General features: G+C 44.5%; 1 protein-coding gene across 1 annotated transcript in view; it reads left to right on the top strand.

The window, feature by feature from the left end:
- Positions 1 to 20214, top strand: part of SLC9A4 (solute carrier family 9 member A4) — an 82204-nt gene that overhangs the window by 41301 nt on the left and 20689 nt on the right. The window contains exons 7-9 of the mRNA XM_059658851.1: positions 2387 to 2457; positions 3667 to 3828; positions 10102 to 10198. Of these exons, the coding sequence (XP_059514834.1) occupies positions 2387 to 2457; positions 3667 to 3828; positions 10102 to 10198 (330 nt within the window). The remainder of the gene's footprint in view (positions 1 to 2386; positions 2458 to 3666; positions 3829 to 10101; positions 10199 to 20214) is intronic.

The following is a 20214-nucleotide window of genomic DNA, read 5'->3' as shown; positions in this document are numbered from 1 at the left end:
GGGTGCTCCTGCATTGGGTGCATATATGTTTACCAGGGTTATATCTTCTTGTTGTATTGATCCCTTTAGTATTATGAAGTGGCCTTCCTTATCTCTTGTTATGGCCTTCACTTTGAGGTCTATTTTGTCCAATATAAGTATTGCTACCCCAGCTTTTTTTTCATTTCCATTTGCCTGAAAGATATTTTTCCATCCCTTCACTTTCAGTCTGTGTGAGTCCCTTCTTCTGAGGTGGGTCTCTTGTAGACAGCAGATGTATGGGTCATGTTTTTTTTATCCATTCAGCCACTCGATGTCTTTTGGTTGGAACATTTAGTCCGTTTACGTTTAAAGTTCTTATTGAAAGGTACTTGTTTGTAGCCATTTCTTTTTGTGTGTGGCTGTTTTCTTTCTGAGCTTTTTATTTCTTCTTTTTACACCAGTCCCTTTAGCATTTCTTGCATTGCTGGCTTGGTGGTGATAAACACCCTTAGCCTTTTTTTTGTCTGTGAAGCTTCTTATTTCCCCTTCAAGTTTGAATGATAGCCTTGCTGGATAGAGTATTCTTGGATTCAGTCCTTTGCTTTGCATCACTTTGTAAATTTCCGTCCATTCTTTTCTGGCCTTATGTGTTTCTGTTGAGAAATCATTTGATAATCTAATGGGAGATCCCTTGTATGTGACTTTCCGTCTCTCTCTTGCAGCCTTTAAGATTCTCTCTTTGTCCTGAACATTTGCCATGGTAATTATGATGTGTCTTGGTGTGGGTCTTTTCGGGTTCACCTTGTTTGGGACTCTTTGCTTGTGTGATATTTTTCTTCCCCACCTCTGGTAAGTTTTCTGATATTATTTCTTCAAATAGGTTTTCTAACCCTGTTCCTCTTTCTGTTGTTCTGGCACCCCTATTATTTGTAGGTTGTTTCGTTTCATGTTGTCCCATAGCTCCCTTAGGCTCTCCTCCTGTCTTTTAATTTTTTTCTCCAATTGCTGTTCAGTTTGGGTGTGTTTTGTTTCCCTGTCTTCTAATTCTCTAATTCGGTCCTCCACTTCTCCTAGTCTATTGTTGAAACTTTCAATGGTGTTGTTTTTTTTTGCTGCTATATCGCTCTTCATTTCTTCTTGGTTCTTACATAATTTTTTTATTTTTTTCATCTGTTTCTTCTTGATTCTTGCATAAGTTGTTGATTTTTTCCTCCATCCAGTTTATGCACTCTATTACCCTTATTCTGAATTCTTTTTCTGTCATGTTGCATGCCTCTCTATCACTTAGCTGCTTTTCTGGCGAGTCCTCCTTTTCTTTCCTTTGGGGGTTTCTTTGTCTACCCATGTTTGATTGTACCACCGTATCTAGATGTTGAGTCTTTCAGTGGCTGCTCCTTGGGTGGCAGTGGCTCCTCGGGCTGCGGTTGCTCCTCAGGCGGTTGTGGTAGCAGCTGGTCCTCAGTTGGTAGCAGCTACTCTGGTGGGTGCTCTTCACAGTTGTGGTGGCTCCTCTGGCTGGTAGGGGAGGCTTCACACACAGCTGCTGTTCCTCAGACAGAGGGTGTGGTGATCAGGAGGCTGCTGTTCCTTGGATGGGGGCGGACTATACAAGCAGCTGTTACTCCTTTGAATTGTTACTTTTAATCTCTTAAGCAGCCTCAGGGCAAGGTGTTTTCCAATAGGGTGTGTCAACTGTCTTTCCCCCAGGCAAGGCATATGTCTATGTGGCTGTGTGAGGGAATGACTGAGCCTAGGAGACTTGGGGTGTCTGCCTTCTGAGCTCTGTCCCCCGAGTCCCCAGTTCTGGCTTCTGCTCTCACAGCTCCAGTCCACTTCACCCTCCCTCTGCCAGAGCACAAGATGGGTGGCCCCACAGGAAATGTTTGTGCCTTGGCCCTTTAAGAGGGTGCCTGAACTTTCAGCTGCCACTCCCTTGCAGACAGCATCCCACTGCTTTTCACAGCTTGATGTTATGTGGATACCTTCCTCAGTTTGGTGCTCTCTGCTGGGGAGCCCAGCTCCGGGATTAGATCCCAGAATTCTCAGTGGCATCTCCCCCCCCCCCCCCCCCCCTCCACCACCGGCTGAGATATCTCTCTGGGACTTCAGTTCCCCTCTGTGGGTCACGTCTCTGCCCCTCCTACCAGTCTCTATGCTGGCCCCACCTTCGGTCCTTGGGTATCAGGGTTCTCTCCTCTATATGCATTATTAACGAACTTTTTTCTGCAGAGTCTTTCAATCATGAAATGGAGTTAAATCACTATGAAAAGAATGACATGTTTCAGTGGCATGAACAGAGTAAGAGAAGAGGCTGAGCTCCAAGAAATTATGGCCTCCTTTGTGCCCGGGGTGCACCAGCGTGCCCTGTGTCTCTTTTAGCGTTAACCTTTCACCACCAATCATTTTCTCGCATTTGGTTTGGCAGCTGATGGATCACTTGAAGGCGGGAATTGAAGATGTGTGTGGGCAATGGAGCCACTACCAAGTGCGAGACAAGTAAGGAGACAGAGTTTCACTCTCTAGAAAGGATGGTGATGGCATAGGAACCTCCAAGGGTTACACTGAAGCTGAGAACAAAGCTAGAAGGAATCTAGAGGAAGGGACCAGAAGACAAAGGGCCTGGGAGCCCGGCTGTAAAAGAAGCAGGGGAAATAGAATGACTCTCAGACGTCCAGGTCGGGAGTGTAGGGAGATAACAATGTCAGGGAGCAATGTTTAGGATTAAATAATAGGATCTGTGTAAGATGTCTCAAATGCATTTCGGCACCCATTTTGGAATATAGTCTCAGGTTTAAGAGGAAAATTGGGGCTAGAGGTAAAGGTTGTGAGTCGTCAGAGTGTTTGGTAACCAAAGCCATGGGCGTGGGCGAGGTCACCGCAGAGGACGAAGCAGGGAAGCCATCACCATGTAGCAGGAAAGAAAGAGAAGGGCGGGGGGACCCAGTGGAAGGGAAGCTGGTGTCCAGGAGGCGGCGGAGGGCATGGAGGAAAGGCCCCTGGGGCGCGTCTGGGAAGCCCCGTGGCAGCAGGCACGTAGAGCAGGCCGACCAGTGCCTTCTGAGTATAAAGTGATGGGAAGTGTCAAGCATTCCTACTCCGAACAAATGCCGGCTCCTCACATCAACACACACGTGCAGGTCGGCCTGATGAGCCTGCGAGGGGTTCACTATGACAGTCGGCCGCCAGGAGCAACAGAGCAGGTTCTCCTCCTGCAAGGTGTGTGGGTTCTCCCCTCCCCCTCAGTCGGCAGGACTGAAAGTGACCTTCAGCATAATGGGCAAAACCACTGCAGCCAAAGGCCACGGAAGCTGACCAGGTCTGGGTGGGAGAGGCCGGTATTACTGTCAGTACAGCTGCCACTGTTAAGCTATTAGAGTGAAACGCTGGTTCAAAAGCCTCAACCCCTCATTCCTGCTCTTACAATTGGAGCTGAGCTAGGCTGGCCTCCCTGCTCCCGCTTACGCACCCTTTTTGTCCGGGCTTGTCCCTTCCTTTTGTTTTGTTGATTCTTCCTTATTTTTTTTAAAAAAATGCATTAATTCTATGATTATAATTTTTTTAAATGTGTTCATCGGCTATGACTTCCAGGCACTGGCCTGGTGTTTCTCAGACTGAAGTTAAGTAGTAGTTTGTTTTAAGAAAAATACATCGTTACACAACATGCACAGAAAGTACACATTTCCAAAGGTTGGCTTTCATTTTCAGGTTTAAGAAGTTTGATCACAAATATTTACGGAAAATCCTAATCAGGAAGAACCAGCCAAGGTCCAGCATCGTTTCCTTGTACAAGAAGCTGGAAATGAAGCAAGTCCTTGGGATGGCGGAGACCGGGGCCCTGAGCGCCACAGCCTTCTCCAGGCCCCACCAGTAAGTGCCAGCCGCGCTCTGCTCTAGACTAGTTTTTCGTGGGTAAAATGTTTTTCAATTGCAGTTTACTTTCAATATTATGGGTCTGAGTTTCAGGTGCACAGCATAGTGGTTAGACAATCATATACTTTACAAAGTGGCCCGATATTTCCAGTGCCCCGACACCATGCGTAGATGTTATCATATTGTTGACTGCATTCCCTGTGTTGTACTTCACAGCCCTGTGACTATGCCGCTGCTACCAATTTGTACTTTTTAATCCTTCACCTTTTTCACCCACCCCCGCCCCCTCCCCTCCGGCAACACTGATGGAGACTTTCAGTGTCAGGGCTCCCAGGAGCATGCCTCGTTGCTTTGCTTATGGGTAATCCCAGGCAGGGAAAGGTACACGTATGAGGGAGGATTGTGAAAAACAGACCATCTTGCCATTTTGTGGCTTGGCCATGATCAACCTGTTTCACCTAATTCCTGGAACTACCTTCAAGCAAAAGTTGCCTTCCTTGGAAGGGAGAAGCAAGTGAATTTTTAGAATTCTAGCATATTTTACAAAGCTTTCTCTTTCTAATTAGAAGTCTCTACCCTCTGACCCCTATTCACTTGATTCTGCTAATCCTGCCATTGCATTCTTCCCACAGTCATTTTCCTTCCTCTCTTGTATGAAGTCAGCATTCTGAGGCACTAACTTGGATTTGGGGATGAGTGGGGCTAGCAAGAGGTGTGATGGTTGGGGACTATTTTAAAAGAAAGGTGTGTTTACCATTGTATCTAAGGCAAAAAATAAAAATAAAAAAATCCGTGTGAGATTGTGAGATTTGCCTGGAGTCTGTGTGAGACTAGCTTGGAGTAGGACTGGGAGGGGCAGGCTTCCTGTGGACCGGGGCCATAGGGAGTTGGTGGAGAGGCAGTGTGTGTGGAGGGGCAAGACCTACATAAGCCCAGCATTATAAGAAGATTCCCTTGGAAGCATGGTGCTTCTATTGGAGCATCAGGAAACCAATTATCCTAGGAGCTGGCTCAATATATTTTTTATATACTTTTATTGATATCAGAAAGGAAGGGAGAGGGGTAAAGAGATAGACACATCAGTGATGAGAGAGAATCATTGATTGGCTGCCTCCTGCATGCCCCACCCTGGGGATCGAGCCCACAACCCGGGCATGTGCCCTGACTGGGAATTGAACTACAACCTCCTGGTTCATAGGTTGACGCTCAACCACTGAGCCACGCCAGCTGGATTCAATATTTTTTAAAGCTGTTTTAACTCTCTACCGTTTAACAAGAGCCCCTTCAATATCACAAGAATTAATTCACCACCACCCCCAGATGCTCAGTTTTCTTCTACGAAACGCCTTCTGGTTTGAGCAAATTAATCAGAACGTCTATTTCAGGTGAGGAACCCCAGCCCCTCCACCTGATCTACTCAGTTGGTAAGGACACTTGATCATGAGCTTCACTAATGTCCTCACGTTGAGAAAAGAGCTAAGAATAGATGTTAATCAGATTGTCACCAACGTCTGAGTGTTATTTCTCACCCCTATTGAGTGGGCAGCACCTCGCCTCGCTTCCATGGCCTTGCGTGAGCTCTGGGTCAGCAGGAAGCTGCCTGCCCATTTGTCAGCCGACTGTTTTGAGGTTGCTCAGTCTGTGTCAGTGCTGCCCATCGCATGGCTTCGAGGAAACTGGGGAAGCTCGCTGAGGAAGGGCTAGCAAGTGTGTGCATTGGCGGCGTGCTGAGCCTGGTGAGAGCCTGAAGCAGAAAGAACATTGAGTAATAGCGATCCTGTCCTTATTTAAGAGGTTGATACTTCATTCATCAGGGATTCTTTGCACTGACCTTTATTTCCTAATGAACTGCATTCAAATCCCATTAGCTTGATTGCTGACCTGCGGTGTGGAGGCAGGTGTAGGGAGGGGCACCCTCTTACCAGAGGCCAGTGTCCCCCGGGCCGGGCCTCACTTTGGGCCCAATCCTGTTCCTCAGGCACCTGTTATGTAAAAGCAGACGCAGTCCTGCCTTCATGGAGCTGGGTCATGACATTAATACAGAAGGTGATATTAATAAAGTCAAAGGTCACACACTGATCACCCTAAAGCCTGGGAGCTATGCGAGTATAGAGGTACAGCCACCTGGGCGCTCTGACCTGCTCACTGGAGGATGAGCGCTAACCCAGGGCACAGCGGGAGGCTGGGCTGGCTCAGGCAGGTTAGGCCTGGGGACTTCCTCCTGTGGCTGGTTTACCAGTTAGGTGAGCACTTGGTCTAGGAATGCTTATCTCAGTGACAATCAGCCTACCTTGAGCTAAAACTTAACCTGAATCTCCATATTACATGGCTCTGGCAGAAACAGTTGCCCCTACTTCTGGCCTGAAGGAATTCTAAGCCAGCTATTTGGGGGGGGGGGGGGCGGGCGGAGGGGGCAGGGGGGCTTCTTAAGGTTATGATTTTTTCCAGACAGGTTTAAAACCTTGACTCAAGATTGGTAAGAAAACCTTCTAGGTGAGAGACAAGTGCTTCCATCTATTGCCCGAACAGTGGAGAGGCTTTTTAAACTTATATTTAATTCAAGTTTAGTAGTGAAGTTATATTTATTTGATCTCATCAGAAATATGTCAGACATCAAGCAAAAAGGAATTCCACTCCAAAGATCAAAGCAGCTAATTTCTTAATAAACAAACCTTCACACAATAATAGGAAAAAGAAATGTGTGTTCAGCTCACTTTTTATTATTCTGCATGAAATGAAAACAGCAAAATGCACATGTATTTTTTTTAGAAGTTAAGCGATTGTTCCACAAGAGGCTTAGATTTGCAAACTGTGGCTTCAGGGGCACCTCCCACCGTAGCTGTCCACAGCATGCTGCACTGCTGTTGGTTCCAGGGCTTTCTCTGGTTTTACATGAACCTCAAAACAACCCTATGGAATAGGTAGAGCATGTCCTTGAATTATTATTTTAATGTGAGGCATCTCATTTTACCAGCGAGTAGTAAGCTCGTAGAAATACCAGAGGATAGAGGTTCAAATTGATTAAAACTGTGGAAGCTTTAAAAATTATTTGGTTAATATTTTAGAGCTATTGAAATATTTATAAATTTATAGGCATAGCAAACTACAACTCTACAACTTAAAAATATTATATTTTAAAATTTCCAAATAATTTTAATGTCATTTATAAAAAGTATAAAATGATTGTAGTTTAAATGTTTTTTACTTGATCACATGTTGACAGGCATAAGTTTAGCTTTGTGCATTCTTATGCCAAAGACTCTGGAATGAAGACCCAATGCCATTTTCATTCTATAGTGGAGCCTTGCGGGGGGGGTCAGGCCTGCTCCGCCACTCTCCACTCCTTCTAAATGCTGGCCATCTTGGGGACCCTCCTGAAGGTCACCCCAATAGTGTAATGGGAGAAACAGACACGGAGCAGCCACGCTCACACGCTGTTGGGCACATTGTTCACTCAGTGAGCATGGCCTTTAGCATCTTAACACATTTCCCAGGGATTTTGTGCATAAAGCTATTAAGGGGATGGATTCTTCTAAATGAACCAGGGTATACTATTTTATTTGGGGGGAATTAATATTATGGCATGCATATAACATCTACCAGATTTTATATCTATATTACTTGGAATTGAAGCCTCTTTTTACATTATTCTAGCATTTTAAAAAGTTAGGAGAAATGTCAACCTTTTGTTTGAATACATTTAGATTCATACTTTCCCATTCAATTTTTGTTTGTTAATCCTCACCCAAGGATATTTTTTATTTTTAGAGAGAGTGGGAGGGAAGAGGAGAGAGAGAGAGAGAGAGAGAGAGAGAGAGACATGGATTGGTTGCCTCCTGCACATGCCCTGACCAGGGCCAGGACCAAGCCTGCAACCAAGGTACATGCCCTTGACAAGAATCAAACCCAGGACCCTTCAGTCCTCAGGCCGATGCTCTATCCACCAAGCAAAACCAGTCAGGGCCCATTTGATTTTAATAGCCATGGAATTTCCATAGAACCTTTGTTTAAGGTGACAGAGAATTCTTTTATGGATAATGAGTGAAGGTTCAAATGACAAAGATCTTTCAGTTTACAGCTTTTCTTTTTTTGACCAAGAAATTATTACCATTTCATTTTCCTAAGGATTGTGTCTCTCCTGTACTTGTGATGTTAGTATTTCAGGGGTGATTCTGCTAGTCGAGTGGCATGTGGAAAACTCCCGGTGTCACTGGCCCAAGTTAGCAGCTCGTCGGTACAGCTTTGTGGCTGCAGCTCTGTGCGGATGAATGAGAGGAGTGAGAGAGGATGCCCTGGGGCCTGTACCACACACCCAGCGGCAGCCTGAACTCACTTTTAATTACACTTGGCCCCTCCTAACGTGGTCAGTTATAAACCAAGGAGTGTGCCAAGTTAGATCCACTCTATCTCTTTGGTTGTTTTATGATGCATACACAGAAAATGGAACCATTTGATTAGCTGTTTTTTCTGCTTAGCAATAGATTACTTCCACCATAACACAGGAATATGTTCAGATTGTTGGAATGTGTGGGTGTATCTAAATCAGAATAAATTTTATTTGAAGGGCATTTAAACAGTTAAGTTGAAACGTCTTTATGATAATGTTCAGTTTACCAAGGGTGGTAACTGCATATCAATAGTGTTGACAGTTGTAGTGCTAAGCTATGGAGACTCTGGTTCAACAATACTGTAGAAAGAGCAATAGTTAATGTGCAGGCAGCATTGCTCAGGACACCCTGGCATACTGTGATGGCCAGTAGTCACATCTTTAACACCCTTACCAATTGAAAATTACTTACAGGACGTCCTTGCTATTTATGGCTATACTAGAGGTCTGGTGCATGAATGGGGTCCCTCGGCCTGGCCTGAACCCTCTCACAATCCAGGACCCCTTGGGGGATATCAGACTGCCAGTTTCAGCCCGGTCCCTGCAGGCCAGGCCAAGGGACCCCACCTGTGTAAGAATTCGTGCACTAGGCCTCTAGTATGCATATAAGATCTTTGGATAATCTTTTCCTGCCCTCCCCCTACCCCTTTCCCTCTGAGATTTATCAGTCTGTTTCATGTTTCCATGCCTGTGCTTGAGCGTCTGCCCCTTGGTGGTTAGTATTCGTCATAGCTGCCGGTCAAACGGTCACATAGGCTTTTATATATATAGATAGCTACCAATGCTTGGGAACATTGTTTAAAAGTGGCCTGTTTGGAAACTAGTAACTACTCACCTCTGTGACCAATTACCCTAAGACTTGCTTTGCAAGCAGCTGTTAGCACATTCAGAAGAGCTGCAGCCAGAGAGGGAAAAAAGAAGTCAAAACTCTGTAAGGGTTTATACCAAGTGTTAAGGTAATAGTATTAAAACTGGAGGAAATAGTATTAATCGAGGGGTTTAATTCCTATAGTGCTCTCTTTTTAGTTTTTATGTTCTGCAGTGAATATACATTACTCGTGCAATAGTAATAGAAATTACCTCCCCTAAATTCAAATGACTGAAATCAGATACATTTCTTAATGTGATGTCATGACTTGGAAACCCTCAGAGGACAATTGTGTATTGAGGCTGACCTGAGCATGACTTGGTTTTTGAGCCCTCAGGGCGGTGGCCGGGGGGACTCAGGATGAAGGAAACTGTGGGGATCTGGTCTGTGCAGAGGCAGTGAGCAGTCAACTGTTTCAAGAATCTCACAAAGTCCCAGTGTCTCAGAACTGGGCTGGCTTTTTCATGATGAAAACGTCCCAATTCTCCTTGTAAAATATGATACTAGTTTCTTACAATGTCCTTTAACTGAAGATAAAATTCCTAAAGGGTTAGAGATATTCATAAAGGCACGCATAACATGGTAAAGCTCTTAGCTCAGTGCTGCTGAAAGGTGGTGTGTGGGGAGCGCTGCCCACAAGCGTGGCTCACACCCACAACAAGCACAGCTCAGGTCAAGAACAGCCTTGACTGGGAGTCTTATTGCTGTTGAATCGAATAGTAAAATATTCGGTTTGCATTTTATAGTATTTTTAAAACTTTTATTTTTCAATCATTGACTTTGTATTTTACAAACATGTTTGATCGTAGCAGATATGAAGGGAATAAAATGAGTTATATTTTCAACATAAAAGCTCAAAGGCATAGAAAGAAACTATTTTCAAAGTGTGAGTCAAGACATGCGATGCCCTCTCACGGCTGCTGAGAAGCTTCTGGAACTCCCACGAGTCCATGATACTTTCAGTCTCCCTCGCCAAGATGGGAAAATAATGCCTGCCTTTCTCCAATGGTCCCAGGGCCCAGCAGACACAGGGAACCAAGAGGCTTTCCCCTGAAGACGTGGCGTCCATGAGGGACCTTCTGACGCACAACATGTACCAAGTGCGGCAGAGGGTGAGTATGGCCGCCTGGCTGGCTGCTGCTGGCATCCCGGGGCCGTCTTTCCAGTCACCCCTGCCCCACCCTCCTCTCTAAGCAGCCTTTCTGCTGGACAACTGCTCCCTGCTTGGTGTGGAGAACAGAGCGCTAATTGTGCTTCTGCTGCAGAGTTGGAACCTGTAGTAGGAAAAGAAATGAAAATCCAGTGGCTGGCCGCAGGGGTCAGGCCCCTCCCTCCGAGGGCAAATGTGGGGCCAGCAGCCCCACAGACAGGACAGCCCAGGCCGAGGTGGCTGCCTCCAGCTGAGCGACTGCAGCGGAGCTCAGGAAGCTGAGAGGGTTTGGCGAGAATGCTGAAAGCCTTCACAATAAAAAGGAGCTGTCTTGGGCCTGTTACTTCTCAGCTTTGGGGAAAGGTGTAGCGTCCACCCCACACTTGGGAAGGCCAGTGGCTGGGCTCTTCTGAGACTTGGACTTGGTCCAATGAGAGGCACACCTGCGTCCTCTCACAGGAGTTTAAGTTTGAGGATTCGATTGAACTTCCCAAGTCTGAGTATGAGTATAAGCGAGTTGTTTATGAGGGCCTTGGTTTTGGGGCCTATGTCATCAATCAGTATTGATGGGACCGAAAAAATGATCTAGTAGAAAGCAGGGAGTTGTTGACCTGACTGTGGAAGGTCACAGAACAACAGCTGAGCCCGGGCCCTCTGACTGCTGCCCGCGCTCCTCCCAGGTGGGCTCTGTGTTCACAGGGCACGGGCAGAGGGCTTCTAGCTTCCTGCGGGGAGGGCAGTGGTTGCGGGGCTGTGTCACGCGGTCTCTGCACCTGCTGAAGGAACACAGCTGAGCAGCCACCTAGCTCACTCAGGGCACATGCTCCCACTCCTTCCAAGTGAAACTGTTTCGTGGAGTATCACATTCTGCCTTCGCCAAATAGTTAAGCACTTCCTGGTTTGAAGAATGTGGGCTAGATGAGAGCCAGAGCCCAAAGCCTGCCTCCTACTCAGCCTTTCCCCAGGGTGAAGAGGTTGGATTTAGGGAAGGCTCCAGAAATGGAGACAGAGCCCGGGGTCTCCAGCCGGTCCACACGGAGGCTAACTGCCCAGCTCCCTTGCTTCCGTGTGCAGTTACCAGGGAGCCACCGCCTTTGTTTGTCAGGGTGTCTGTCCAGGGTCCTCCAGGCGTCTCCCGCTAGGCTGCGCCTGCCTTGTTGTCCCCACAGAAGCAGATGGGTGTGGACAGTCACACGGGGAGACCACAAATAATAAACAGCAGGAGTTCCAAGCCTCCAAGGGGGCTTTTGCCGCCACTTTTGCTCCTTTGAGAGAGTGGAGCTTCCTCTCTTTCTAGGTCATGTGACTCCTCACCTCCTCCACGGCCCTCTTGCTCTCGTGGAGGAAACAGCTCTAAAGGTGCCACCAGAACAGCCATTTGACTGCTTTGTTCCTAGTGGGCAATCTACAGTTTTGAGGATTGTCACAGAAGGTGACAGCTGTAGCCCTCCAGCCTGGGTGACAGGTCATCAGGCCCCCCCACACAGGCTCACAGTCCCCTTCTCGGAAGAGGCCACCTTGGGAGTCAGGAGTCACGTCTGGGCAGGGCCGGATGAGCGCAGGGCTGGACTCTGGAGGACCCGAGGATGCAGTGGCTCTGAAACAGCAGGCCCTGCGGGCTCTGTTCTCCCTAGGAGCGCTCGGCTGCTCCCGTTTGAAGCTATACGCTCAGCACATCTAGGATAAGGTCTTCACTGGGACGGAGTTGAAGAACTCACCCCTGGAGACTCTCAGGGGAACAACCACAGCGGAAGTGCTGTGAACGCAGTGGGGATGGACACTGAGAAACACTCCACATTACACGGGAAAGCACCAGCCTTCTCCCAGACCCCAGAATAAGTCACAGACTGATGGGCAGTCCCTGGTCTGGCCTAAATGATGAGATCACACTCGGAATTTCAATACGCTTTATTTTCCTTTCTATTAAATTTATTGGGGTGACACTGGTTAATATGATCATATAGGTTTCAGGTGTGGGTTTCTATGTTACAAGATATGTATGTGTTCATCACCCAAAGTCAAATGTCCCACCACCATATTATTTATTTATTTATTTATTTATTTATTTATTTATTTATTTTTATTGTTTAAAGTATTACATATGTCTTCTTTTTCCCCATTGATTCCCCCACACACACCCGAGGGCAAGCCCCCACCGCCCCAGTGTCTGTGTCCATTGGTTATGCTAATATGCATGCATCAAGTCTTTTGGTTGATCCCTAACAACCCCCCTCCCCTGCCCCTTGTCTCTGGAACTATTTTTGTTCATCAGTTTATGTTGATCATTATATCCCACATATGAGTGAGATCATGTGATATTTATCTTTCTCTGACTGGCTTATTTTGTTTAGCATAATGCTCTCCAGTTCCATCCATGCTGTTGCAAATGCTAAAAGTTCCTTCTATTTTCTAGTGGCATAGTACTCCATTGTGTAGATGTACCACAGTTTTTTAATCCACTCATCTGCTGATGGGCACTTAGGTTGTTTCCAAATCTTAGCTATTGTAAATTGTGCTGCTATGGACACAGGGGTGCATATATCCTTTCTGTTTTCTTGGGATATATTCCTAGAAGTGGTATTACTGGTTCAAATGGGAGTTCCATTTTTAACTTTTGAAGAAAACTCCATACTGGTCTCCACAGTGGCTGCACCAGTCTGCATTCCCACCAGCAGTGCAGAAGGGTTCCTTTTTCTCCACATCCTCGCCAGCACTTGTCATTTGTTGATAATAGCCATTCTGACAGGTGTAAGATGGTACCTTATTGTCTTTTTGATTTGCATCTCTCAGATGATTAGTGACTTTGAGCATGTTTTCATGTCTCTTGGACTTCTGTATGTCCTTTTCAAAAAGTGTTTAGGTCCTTTGCCCATTTTTAAATTGGATTGTTTATTGTCCTTTTGTTAAGTTGTATGAGTTCCCTGTAAATTTTGGAGATTAAACCCTTATCAGAGAGAACATTGGCAAATATGTTCTCCCATGCAGTGGACTTTCTTGTTGTTTTGTTGATGGTTTCTTTTGCTGTGCAGAAGCTTTTTATTTTGATGTAGTCCCATTTGTTCATTTTCTCCTTAGTTTCCATTGCCCTAGGAACTGTATTAGTAAAGATATTGCTATGACATATGTCTGATATTTTGCTGCCTATGGAGTCTTCTAAGATTTTTATGGTTTCCAGTCTTACACTTAAGTCCTTTAACCATTTTGAGTTTGTTTTTGTGTATGGTGTAAGTTGGTGGTCTAGTTTCATTTTTTTTGCATGTATCTGACCAAATTTCCCAGCACCATTTATTGAAGAGACTGTCTTGTCTCCATTGTATGCTCTTGCCTCCTTTGTCAAATATTAATTGAGCATAATGGCTTGGGTTAACTTCTGGGTTCTCTGTTCTGTTCCATTGATCTATATGTCTGTTCTTGTGCCAATATCAGGCAGTTTTGAGAACCATAGTTCTTTAATATAGCTTGATATCTGGTATTATGATCCCAACAACTTTGCTCTTATTTCTCAGGATTGCTGCGGCTATACGGGATCTTTTTTTTATTCCAGATGAATTTTTGGAGAGTTTGTTCTAGGTCTGTGAAATATGCTATTAGCATTTTAATGAGGATTGCATTGAATTTATAAATTGCTTTGGGTAGTATGGACATTTTAATGATGTTGATTCTACTAATCCATGAACACAGTATGTTCTTCCATTTGTTTATGTCTTCCTCTATCTCTTTTTCAATGTCCTGTAGTTTTCTGAGTATAGGTATTTTACCTCCCTACTTAGTTAAGTTTATTCCTAGGTATCGTAATTATTTTGGTGCAATGATAAATTGGATTGTTTTTTTACTTTCTCTTTCTGTAAGTTCATTATTGCTTATGAAAAAGCCATAGATTTCTGGGTGTTAATTTTGTATCCTGCTACATTGCTTAATTCGTTTATTAAGTCTAGTAGTTTTTTTATGGAGTCTTTGGGGTTTTCTATGTACAGTATCATGTCGTCTGCGAGTAAGGACTGTTTTACTTCTTCTTTTCCAATTTGAATGCCTTTTATTTCTTCTTCTTGTCTAATTGCTATGACTAGCACTTCCAGTACTATATCGAACAGGAGTGGTGAAAGTGGGCATCCCTGTCTTGTTCCTGTTCTTAGGGGAAATGGGTTTAGTTTTTGCCCATTGAGTATGACGTTGGCTATATAGGTTTTTCATATATGGCCTTTATTATGTTGAGTTATGATCCTTCTGTTTCCACTTTGCTGAGAGTTTTTATCAGGAAAGGGTATTGGATTTTTTAAATGCTTTTTCTGGATCAATTGATATGATTATGTGATTTTTATCTCTCAATATGTTTTTGTGATGTATCACATTTATTGATTTGCAGATATTATATCATCCTTGCACCCCCATGATTAACCCCACTTGGTCATGGTGAATGATCTTTCTGATGTAATACTGGATCTGATTTGCTAGAATTTTGCTGAGGATTTTAGCATCTATGTTCATTAAGGATATTGGCCTGCAATTCTCTTTCTTTGGGGTATCTTTATCTGGTTTTGGAATTAGGTTATTGCTGGCTTTATAGATCGAGTTTGGAAGTGTGCTTTCCTCTTGAATTTTTTGGAATAGTCTGAGAAAGATAGGTTTTAGTTCTTCTTTGAATGCTTGGTAGAACTCCACTATAAAGCCGTCCGGACAAGGGCTTTTGTTTGCTGGAAGATTTTTTATCACTGCTTCAATTTCTTCGGTAGTTGTCAACCTATTTAGGTTTTTTGATTCTTCTGATTGAGTCTTGGAAGCTTGTATTTTTCTAAGAATGTGTCCATTTCATTTAGGTTGTCCAGTTTGTTGGAGTAGAGTTGTTCATAGTATTTTTTCATAATCCTTTGTATTTCTGGGGCATCGGTTGTTACTTCACCTCTTTCATTTCTGATTTTGTTCATTTGGGTCCTCTCTCTTTGCTTCTTGGTGAGCCTGGCGAAAGGTTCATCAATCTTGTTTATCCTTTCAAAGGACAAGCTCTTGGTTTTATTAATCTTTTGTATTGTTGTGTTTTTTTTTGTCTCTATGTCATTTCTTTCTGCTTTGAGCTTTATTATTTCCTTCCTTCTGCTTACTCTGTGCTTTACTTGTTGCTCTCCTTCTAATTCTTTGAGTTGTAGGGTTAAATAATTTATTACAATTTTTCTTGTTTTTGTACAGGTAGGCCTGTAGAGCTATGAACTTCCCTCTCAAGACTGCTTTCACTGTGTCCCATAGATTTTGGATTGTTGTGTTTTCATTGTCATTTGTTACCAGGATGCTTTTTACTTCTTCGTTGATCTCTTTGGTTACCAAATCATTGTTTAATAGCATGCTATTTAGTCTCCAAGTAGTTGATATTTTTTCATTGTTTTTATTGTAGTTGATTTCCAATTTTATGCCATTGTGATCTGAGAAGATGCTTGTTATGATTTCTATCTTCTTGAATTTGAAGAGACTTTGCCTGTGTCCCAATACACGGTTTATATTTAAAAATGTCCCATGTGCACTTGAGAAGAATGTATATTGTGTAGCTTTAGAGTGAAATGTTCTGAAGATGTCAATTAATTCCTTCTGATCTAGTAAGTCATTTAGGATTTATGTTTCTTTGCTTATTTTTTGTTTAGAGGATTTATCCAGTGATTTAGTGGGGCATTAAAGTCCCCTACTATGACTGTATTGTTATCTATCTCTCCCTTGATATCTTCCAGAAGTTGTTTTATGTATTTGGGTGCTCCTGTATTGGGTGCATGTATGTTTACCAGAGTTATATCCTCTTGTTGAATTGTTCCCTTTAGTATTATGTAGTGGCCTTCCTTATCTCTTGTTATGGCCTTCACTTTGAGGTCTAATTTTTCAGATATAAGTATTGCTACCCCAGATTTTTTTCATTTCCATTCACCTGAAAAATTTTTTTCTATACCTCCATTATCAGTCTGTTTGAGTTGCTTGTTCTGAGGTAGGTTTCCTTTAGACAGCAGATATATGGGTCATGTTTTCTTATCCACTCAGCTACCCTATGTCTTTTGATTAGGGCATTTAATCCATTTACATTTAAGGTTATATTAAGAGGTACTTGTTTTTTGCCATTTTTATTCCTTATGCCTGTGTTCCTTCTTCCCTTCCTATTTCTTCTTTTTATAGCAGACTCTTTAGCATTTCTTGCATTGCTGGTTTGGTGGTAATAGGCTCCCTCAGCCCTTTTTTGTCTGTGGAGCTCTTTATTTCACCTTCAATTTTGAATGATAGCCTTGCTGGGTATAGTATTTTTGGATTCAGTCCCTTGCTTTGCATCACTTTGTATATTTCATTCCATTCTCTTCTGGCCTGATGTGTTTATGTTGAGAAATCAGTTGATAGTGTAATGGGAGAACCCTTGTAGGTAACTTTCTGTCTCTCTCTGGCAGCCTTTAAGATTCTTACTTTGTCATTGTTGTTTGCCAATTTAATTATAATGTGTCTTGGTGTCGATATTTTGGGGTTCATCTTGTTTGGGACTCTGTGAGCTTCTTGGACTTGTGTGAGTTTTTTTCTTCCCAACATCAGGGAAGTTTTCTCTCATTTCTTTAAACTGGTTTTCTATTCCTTGCTCGGTTTCCTCTCCTTCTGGCCCCCCTATTATGCAGGTGTTGTTTCATTTTGCATTGTCCCAAAGCTTCCTTAGTCTCTCCTCCTGTTTTTTCAGTTTTTTTCCAGTTGCTGCTCTTCTTGGGTATTTTTTCCTACTTTGTCTTCTAGCTCACTGATGTGATACTCAGCTTCTTCTAGTCTACTGTTTATGCTTTCTATTGTGTTCTTTATTGCAGCTATGTCATTCTTCATTTCTTCCTGGTTCTTCTTCATTTCCTCTTGGTTCTTACACATGTTGATAAATTTGTCTTCCATCCTTTTCAACGACTTATGACCATTGCTCTGAATTCTTTCTCTGGCAAATAACTTGCCTCAATTTCATTTACTTCCTTTTCCAGTGATTCCTCCTTTTCTTTCGTATGGGGGCTTTTTCTTTTTCTCCCCATTTTTGTTACTCTCAGGGTGTCTGGTTATGTGGCTCACTCTCTACTGCATTGACCAAAAGGCACAAAATACAACTCGACAAGACATGACACAGGGAACAAAACATGAATGTATTCATGATACCAATAACCCCAAATAAAGGTGACCACCAGAGAAAAGAGAATTAGGGGAGAGAAAGAGCATAAAAATGATATTGAGAAAAGGAAAAAAGATAAGACAGAAAAGAAAAAGAAGAGGAAAACTATATACATATATGGGGAGAAAACTCCACAAAACCAATAACTAATCCAAAAAATGCAAACAACAAACACCTAGAAAAAAAGGAGAGAAGCTGATATGAAGAGGCAGAGCTTATTTCCAGAAGGTAAGGTAAAGGAATTGAATGAATGGGGGAATGGCCACATTTCAGTATAGAGGAGGTAGAAAGGTAATGAGTGTATAAGAAGTAAAGTAAAAAACAAAATACTCAATTAAAATAATAATAACAATCCTATATAATAAAGAGGTAATATGCAAAATGATTGTCATACCCTCGCACAAGATGGGCGCCCCCATGTCATCACAAGATGGCTGCCACAAGATGGCCAGCAGGGGAGGGCAGTTGTGGGCCATTAGGCCAGCAGGGGAGGGCAGTTGGGGGGGACCAGGCCTGCAGGGGAGGATAGTTGGGGGCAACCAGGCCTGCAGGGGAGGGAGGACAGTTGGGAGGGACCAGGCCTGCAGGGGAGGGAGGGCAGTTGGAGGGACCAGGCCTGCAGGGAAGGGCAGTTGGTGGTGACCAGGGCTGCAGGGTAGGGAAGTTGGGAGGGACCAGGCCTGCAGGGGAGGGCAATTAGGGGCAGCCAGGCTGGCAGGGAAGGGTGTTGGGGGTGACCGAGCCTGCAAGGGAGGAAGGGCAGTTGGGGGGACTAGGCCTGCAGTAGAGGGCAGTTGGGGGCAACCAGGCCTACCAGGGAGGGTGGTTGGGGGCGACCAGGCTGGCAGGGGAGGTTCAGCTGGGGGTGACTGGGCCAGCAGGGGAGGGCAGTTGAGGGTGACCAGGCCAGCAGGGGAGGGAGGGCAGTTAAGGGTGACCAGGCCAGCAGGGGAGGGCAGTTGGGGGAAACCAGGCCTACCAGGGAGGGTGGTTGGGGGCAACCAGGCTGGCAGGGGAGGTTCAGCTGGGGTTGACTGGGCCAGCAGGGGAGGGCAGTTGGGGGTGACCAGGCTTGCAGGGGAGGGAGGGCAGTTAAGGGTGACCAGGCCAGCAGGGGAGGGTAGTTGGGCAGGACCAGGCCTTCAGGGGAGGGCAGTTGGAGGCGACTGGGACTGCAGGGAGGGCAGTTGGGAATGACCGGACCAATAGGGGAGGGCAGTTGGTGGTGATCGTGCTGGCAGGAGAGGACAGTTGGAGGCTATCTGATTGGCAGGGGAGCAGTTAGGCATTGATCAGGCTGGCAGGGGAGTGGCTAGGAGGTGATCAGGCTTGCAGGCAGGCAGACGAGCGGTTGGGAGCCAGCACTCCCAGATTGTGAGAGGGATGTCCGACTGCCGGTTTAGGCCTGATCCCACAAAGATTGAGCCTAAACCAGCAGTCGGACATCTCCCGAGGGGTCCCAGATTGGAAAGGGTGCAGGCTGGGCTGAGGGGCACCCCCCCTTCAGTGCACAAATTTCGTGTACCAGGCGTCTAGTTAAAAATAATAATAATTAAAATATATATTTAAATATATATAAAAGCAAATGTATTTATATAAAAATAAAAAAAACACAAATTTTCCCTTTCTGTAATCTTTCTATCTATATATTCATCTATTTTTGGAAAAGAATCGAGTAGAGAGCATATAGGCCTGAGTTTGGTGAGTGAAACTAATTGAGCTATTAGTAGCAGAAGAGAACAAGTGAGGAGAGGAAAAACAAAAGCATAAAATAAAAAAAACAAAAATACTAACAAACAAACAAACAAAAATTGGCTAGCGAAGAAAGAGAAAAGAGAAGTGTGCGTGGACTTGGAGCAAGGGAGAGAAAATTAGACATATGAGTAAGCCAACAGAGACTACTACAATAGTAATGCATCAATAAAGCAGATAAAGAAGATCAATTAATAACAAGGAGTAAAAAGAAAGAGAGAGAAAAATTAAAGCAGGAACAGAGAGAAACAGGATGAAAAAGGGAGAAGGGTGGAAGAAAGGGTTGGCATAAAGGAAAAACTGAGATAGAGTAAAATAATGATAAAAAATAAAAATAGAATGTAGAACACTAATCAAAAAAAGATGATAAAAAATGAAAGATTGAAAAATAATCCTACATAATAAAAGCCTAATAGGCAAATCAACCAAACAGCAGAATAACTGGTCAATGGGGGGTGGAGCCAATGAATGGGCAGCACCAGGCCACCAAGGCAGGTGCCAGCAGGCAGAGGGAGGGAACGATGATCGGGGGGGCAGCAGTGACCGTTGGCAGCAGAGGAGCAATCAGGGGGCAGGTGGCCGCTCACCAGCCGGCGCTGTGCCCCAATCGCCCTGCCAGTCGCCCCTGGCATAGGGAGGCCACTGGTGGTGACAGCAATAGGCCCACAGGTAGCCTACCACAGAGGGAGGCCACAAGCTGTGGAGGTGGGGCGATCAGGGGCAGGGCCAGCTGCTTGAAGGCTGGCACCATCCCCCAATCAGCCTGCTGGTTGCCTCCTGCAGAGGGAGGCCAGACTGTGGCTTAGACCCACTCCCTGCAGTCTCTGGAATGCAAGATGGTGCAGGCCAGGCTTAGGGACTCTCCTGAGTGCACAAATTTTTGTGCACTGGGCCTCTAGTAATAATAATAAATAAAAATAATTTTAAAAATAAAATAAAGAAAAGAGAAAAAATTTTAGTTTCTTAAGTAAAAGATAAAAAATAAAATGTGATATAGTGAAGTTCGTTCGCTTCAGCTGAGTTTTTATGTCCTATGAGGGCTGGTTTAAGACCCCTCTCTACTGATCTGCCTGCCA

Source organism: Myotis daubentonii, chromosome 12 (assembly GCF_963259705.1).
Source record: "Myotis daubentonii chromosome 12, mMyoDau2.1, whole genome shotgun sequence".
In the NCBI taxonomy this organism is placed as follows: domain Eukaryota; kingdom Metazoa; phylum Chordata; class Mammalia; order Chiroptera; family Vespertilionidae; genus Myotis; species Myotis daubentonii.
This window is presented reverse-complemented; position numbering and strand designations above follow the sequence as displayed.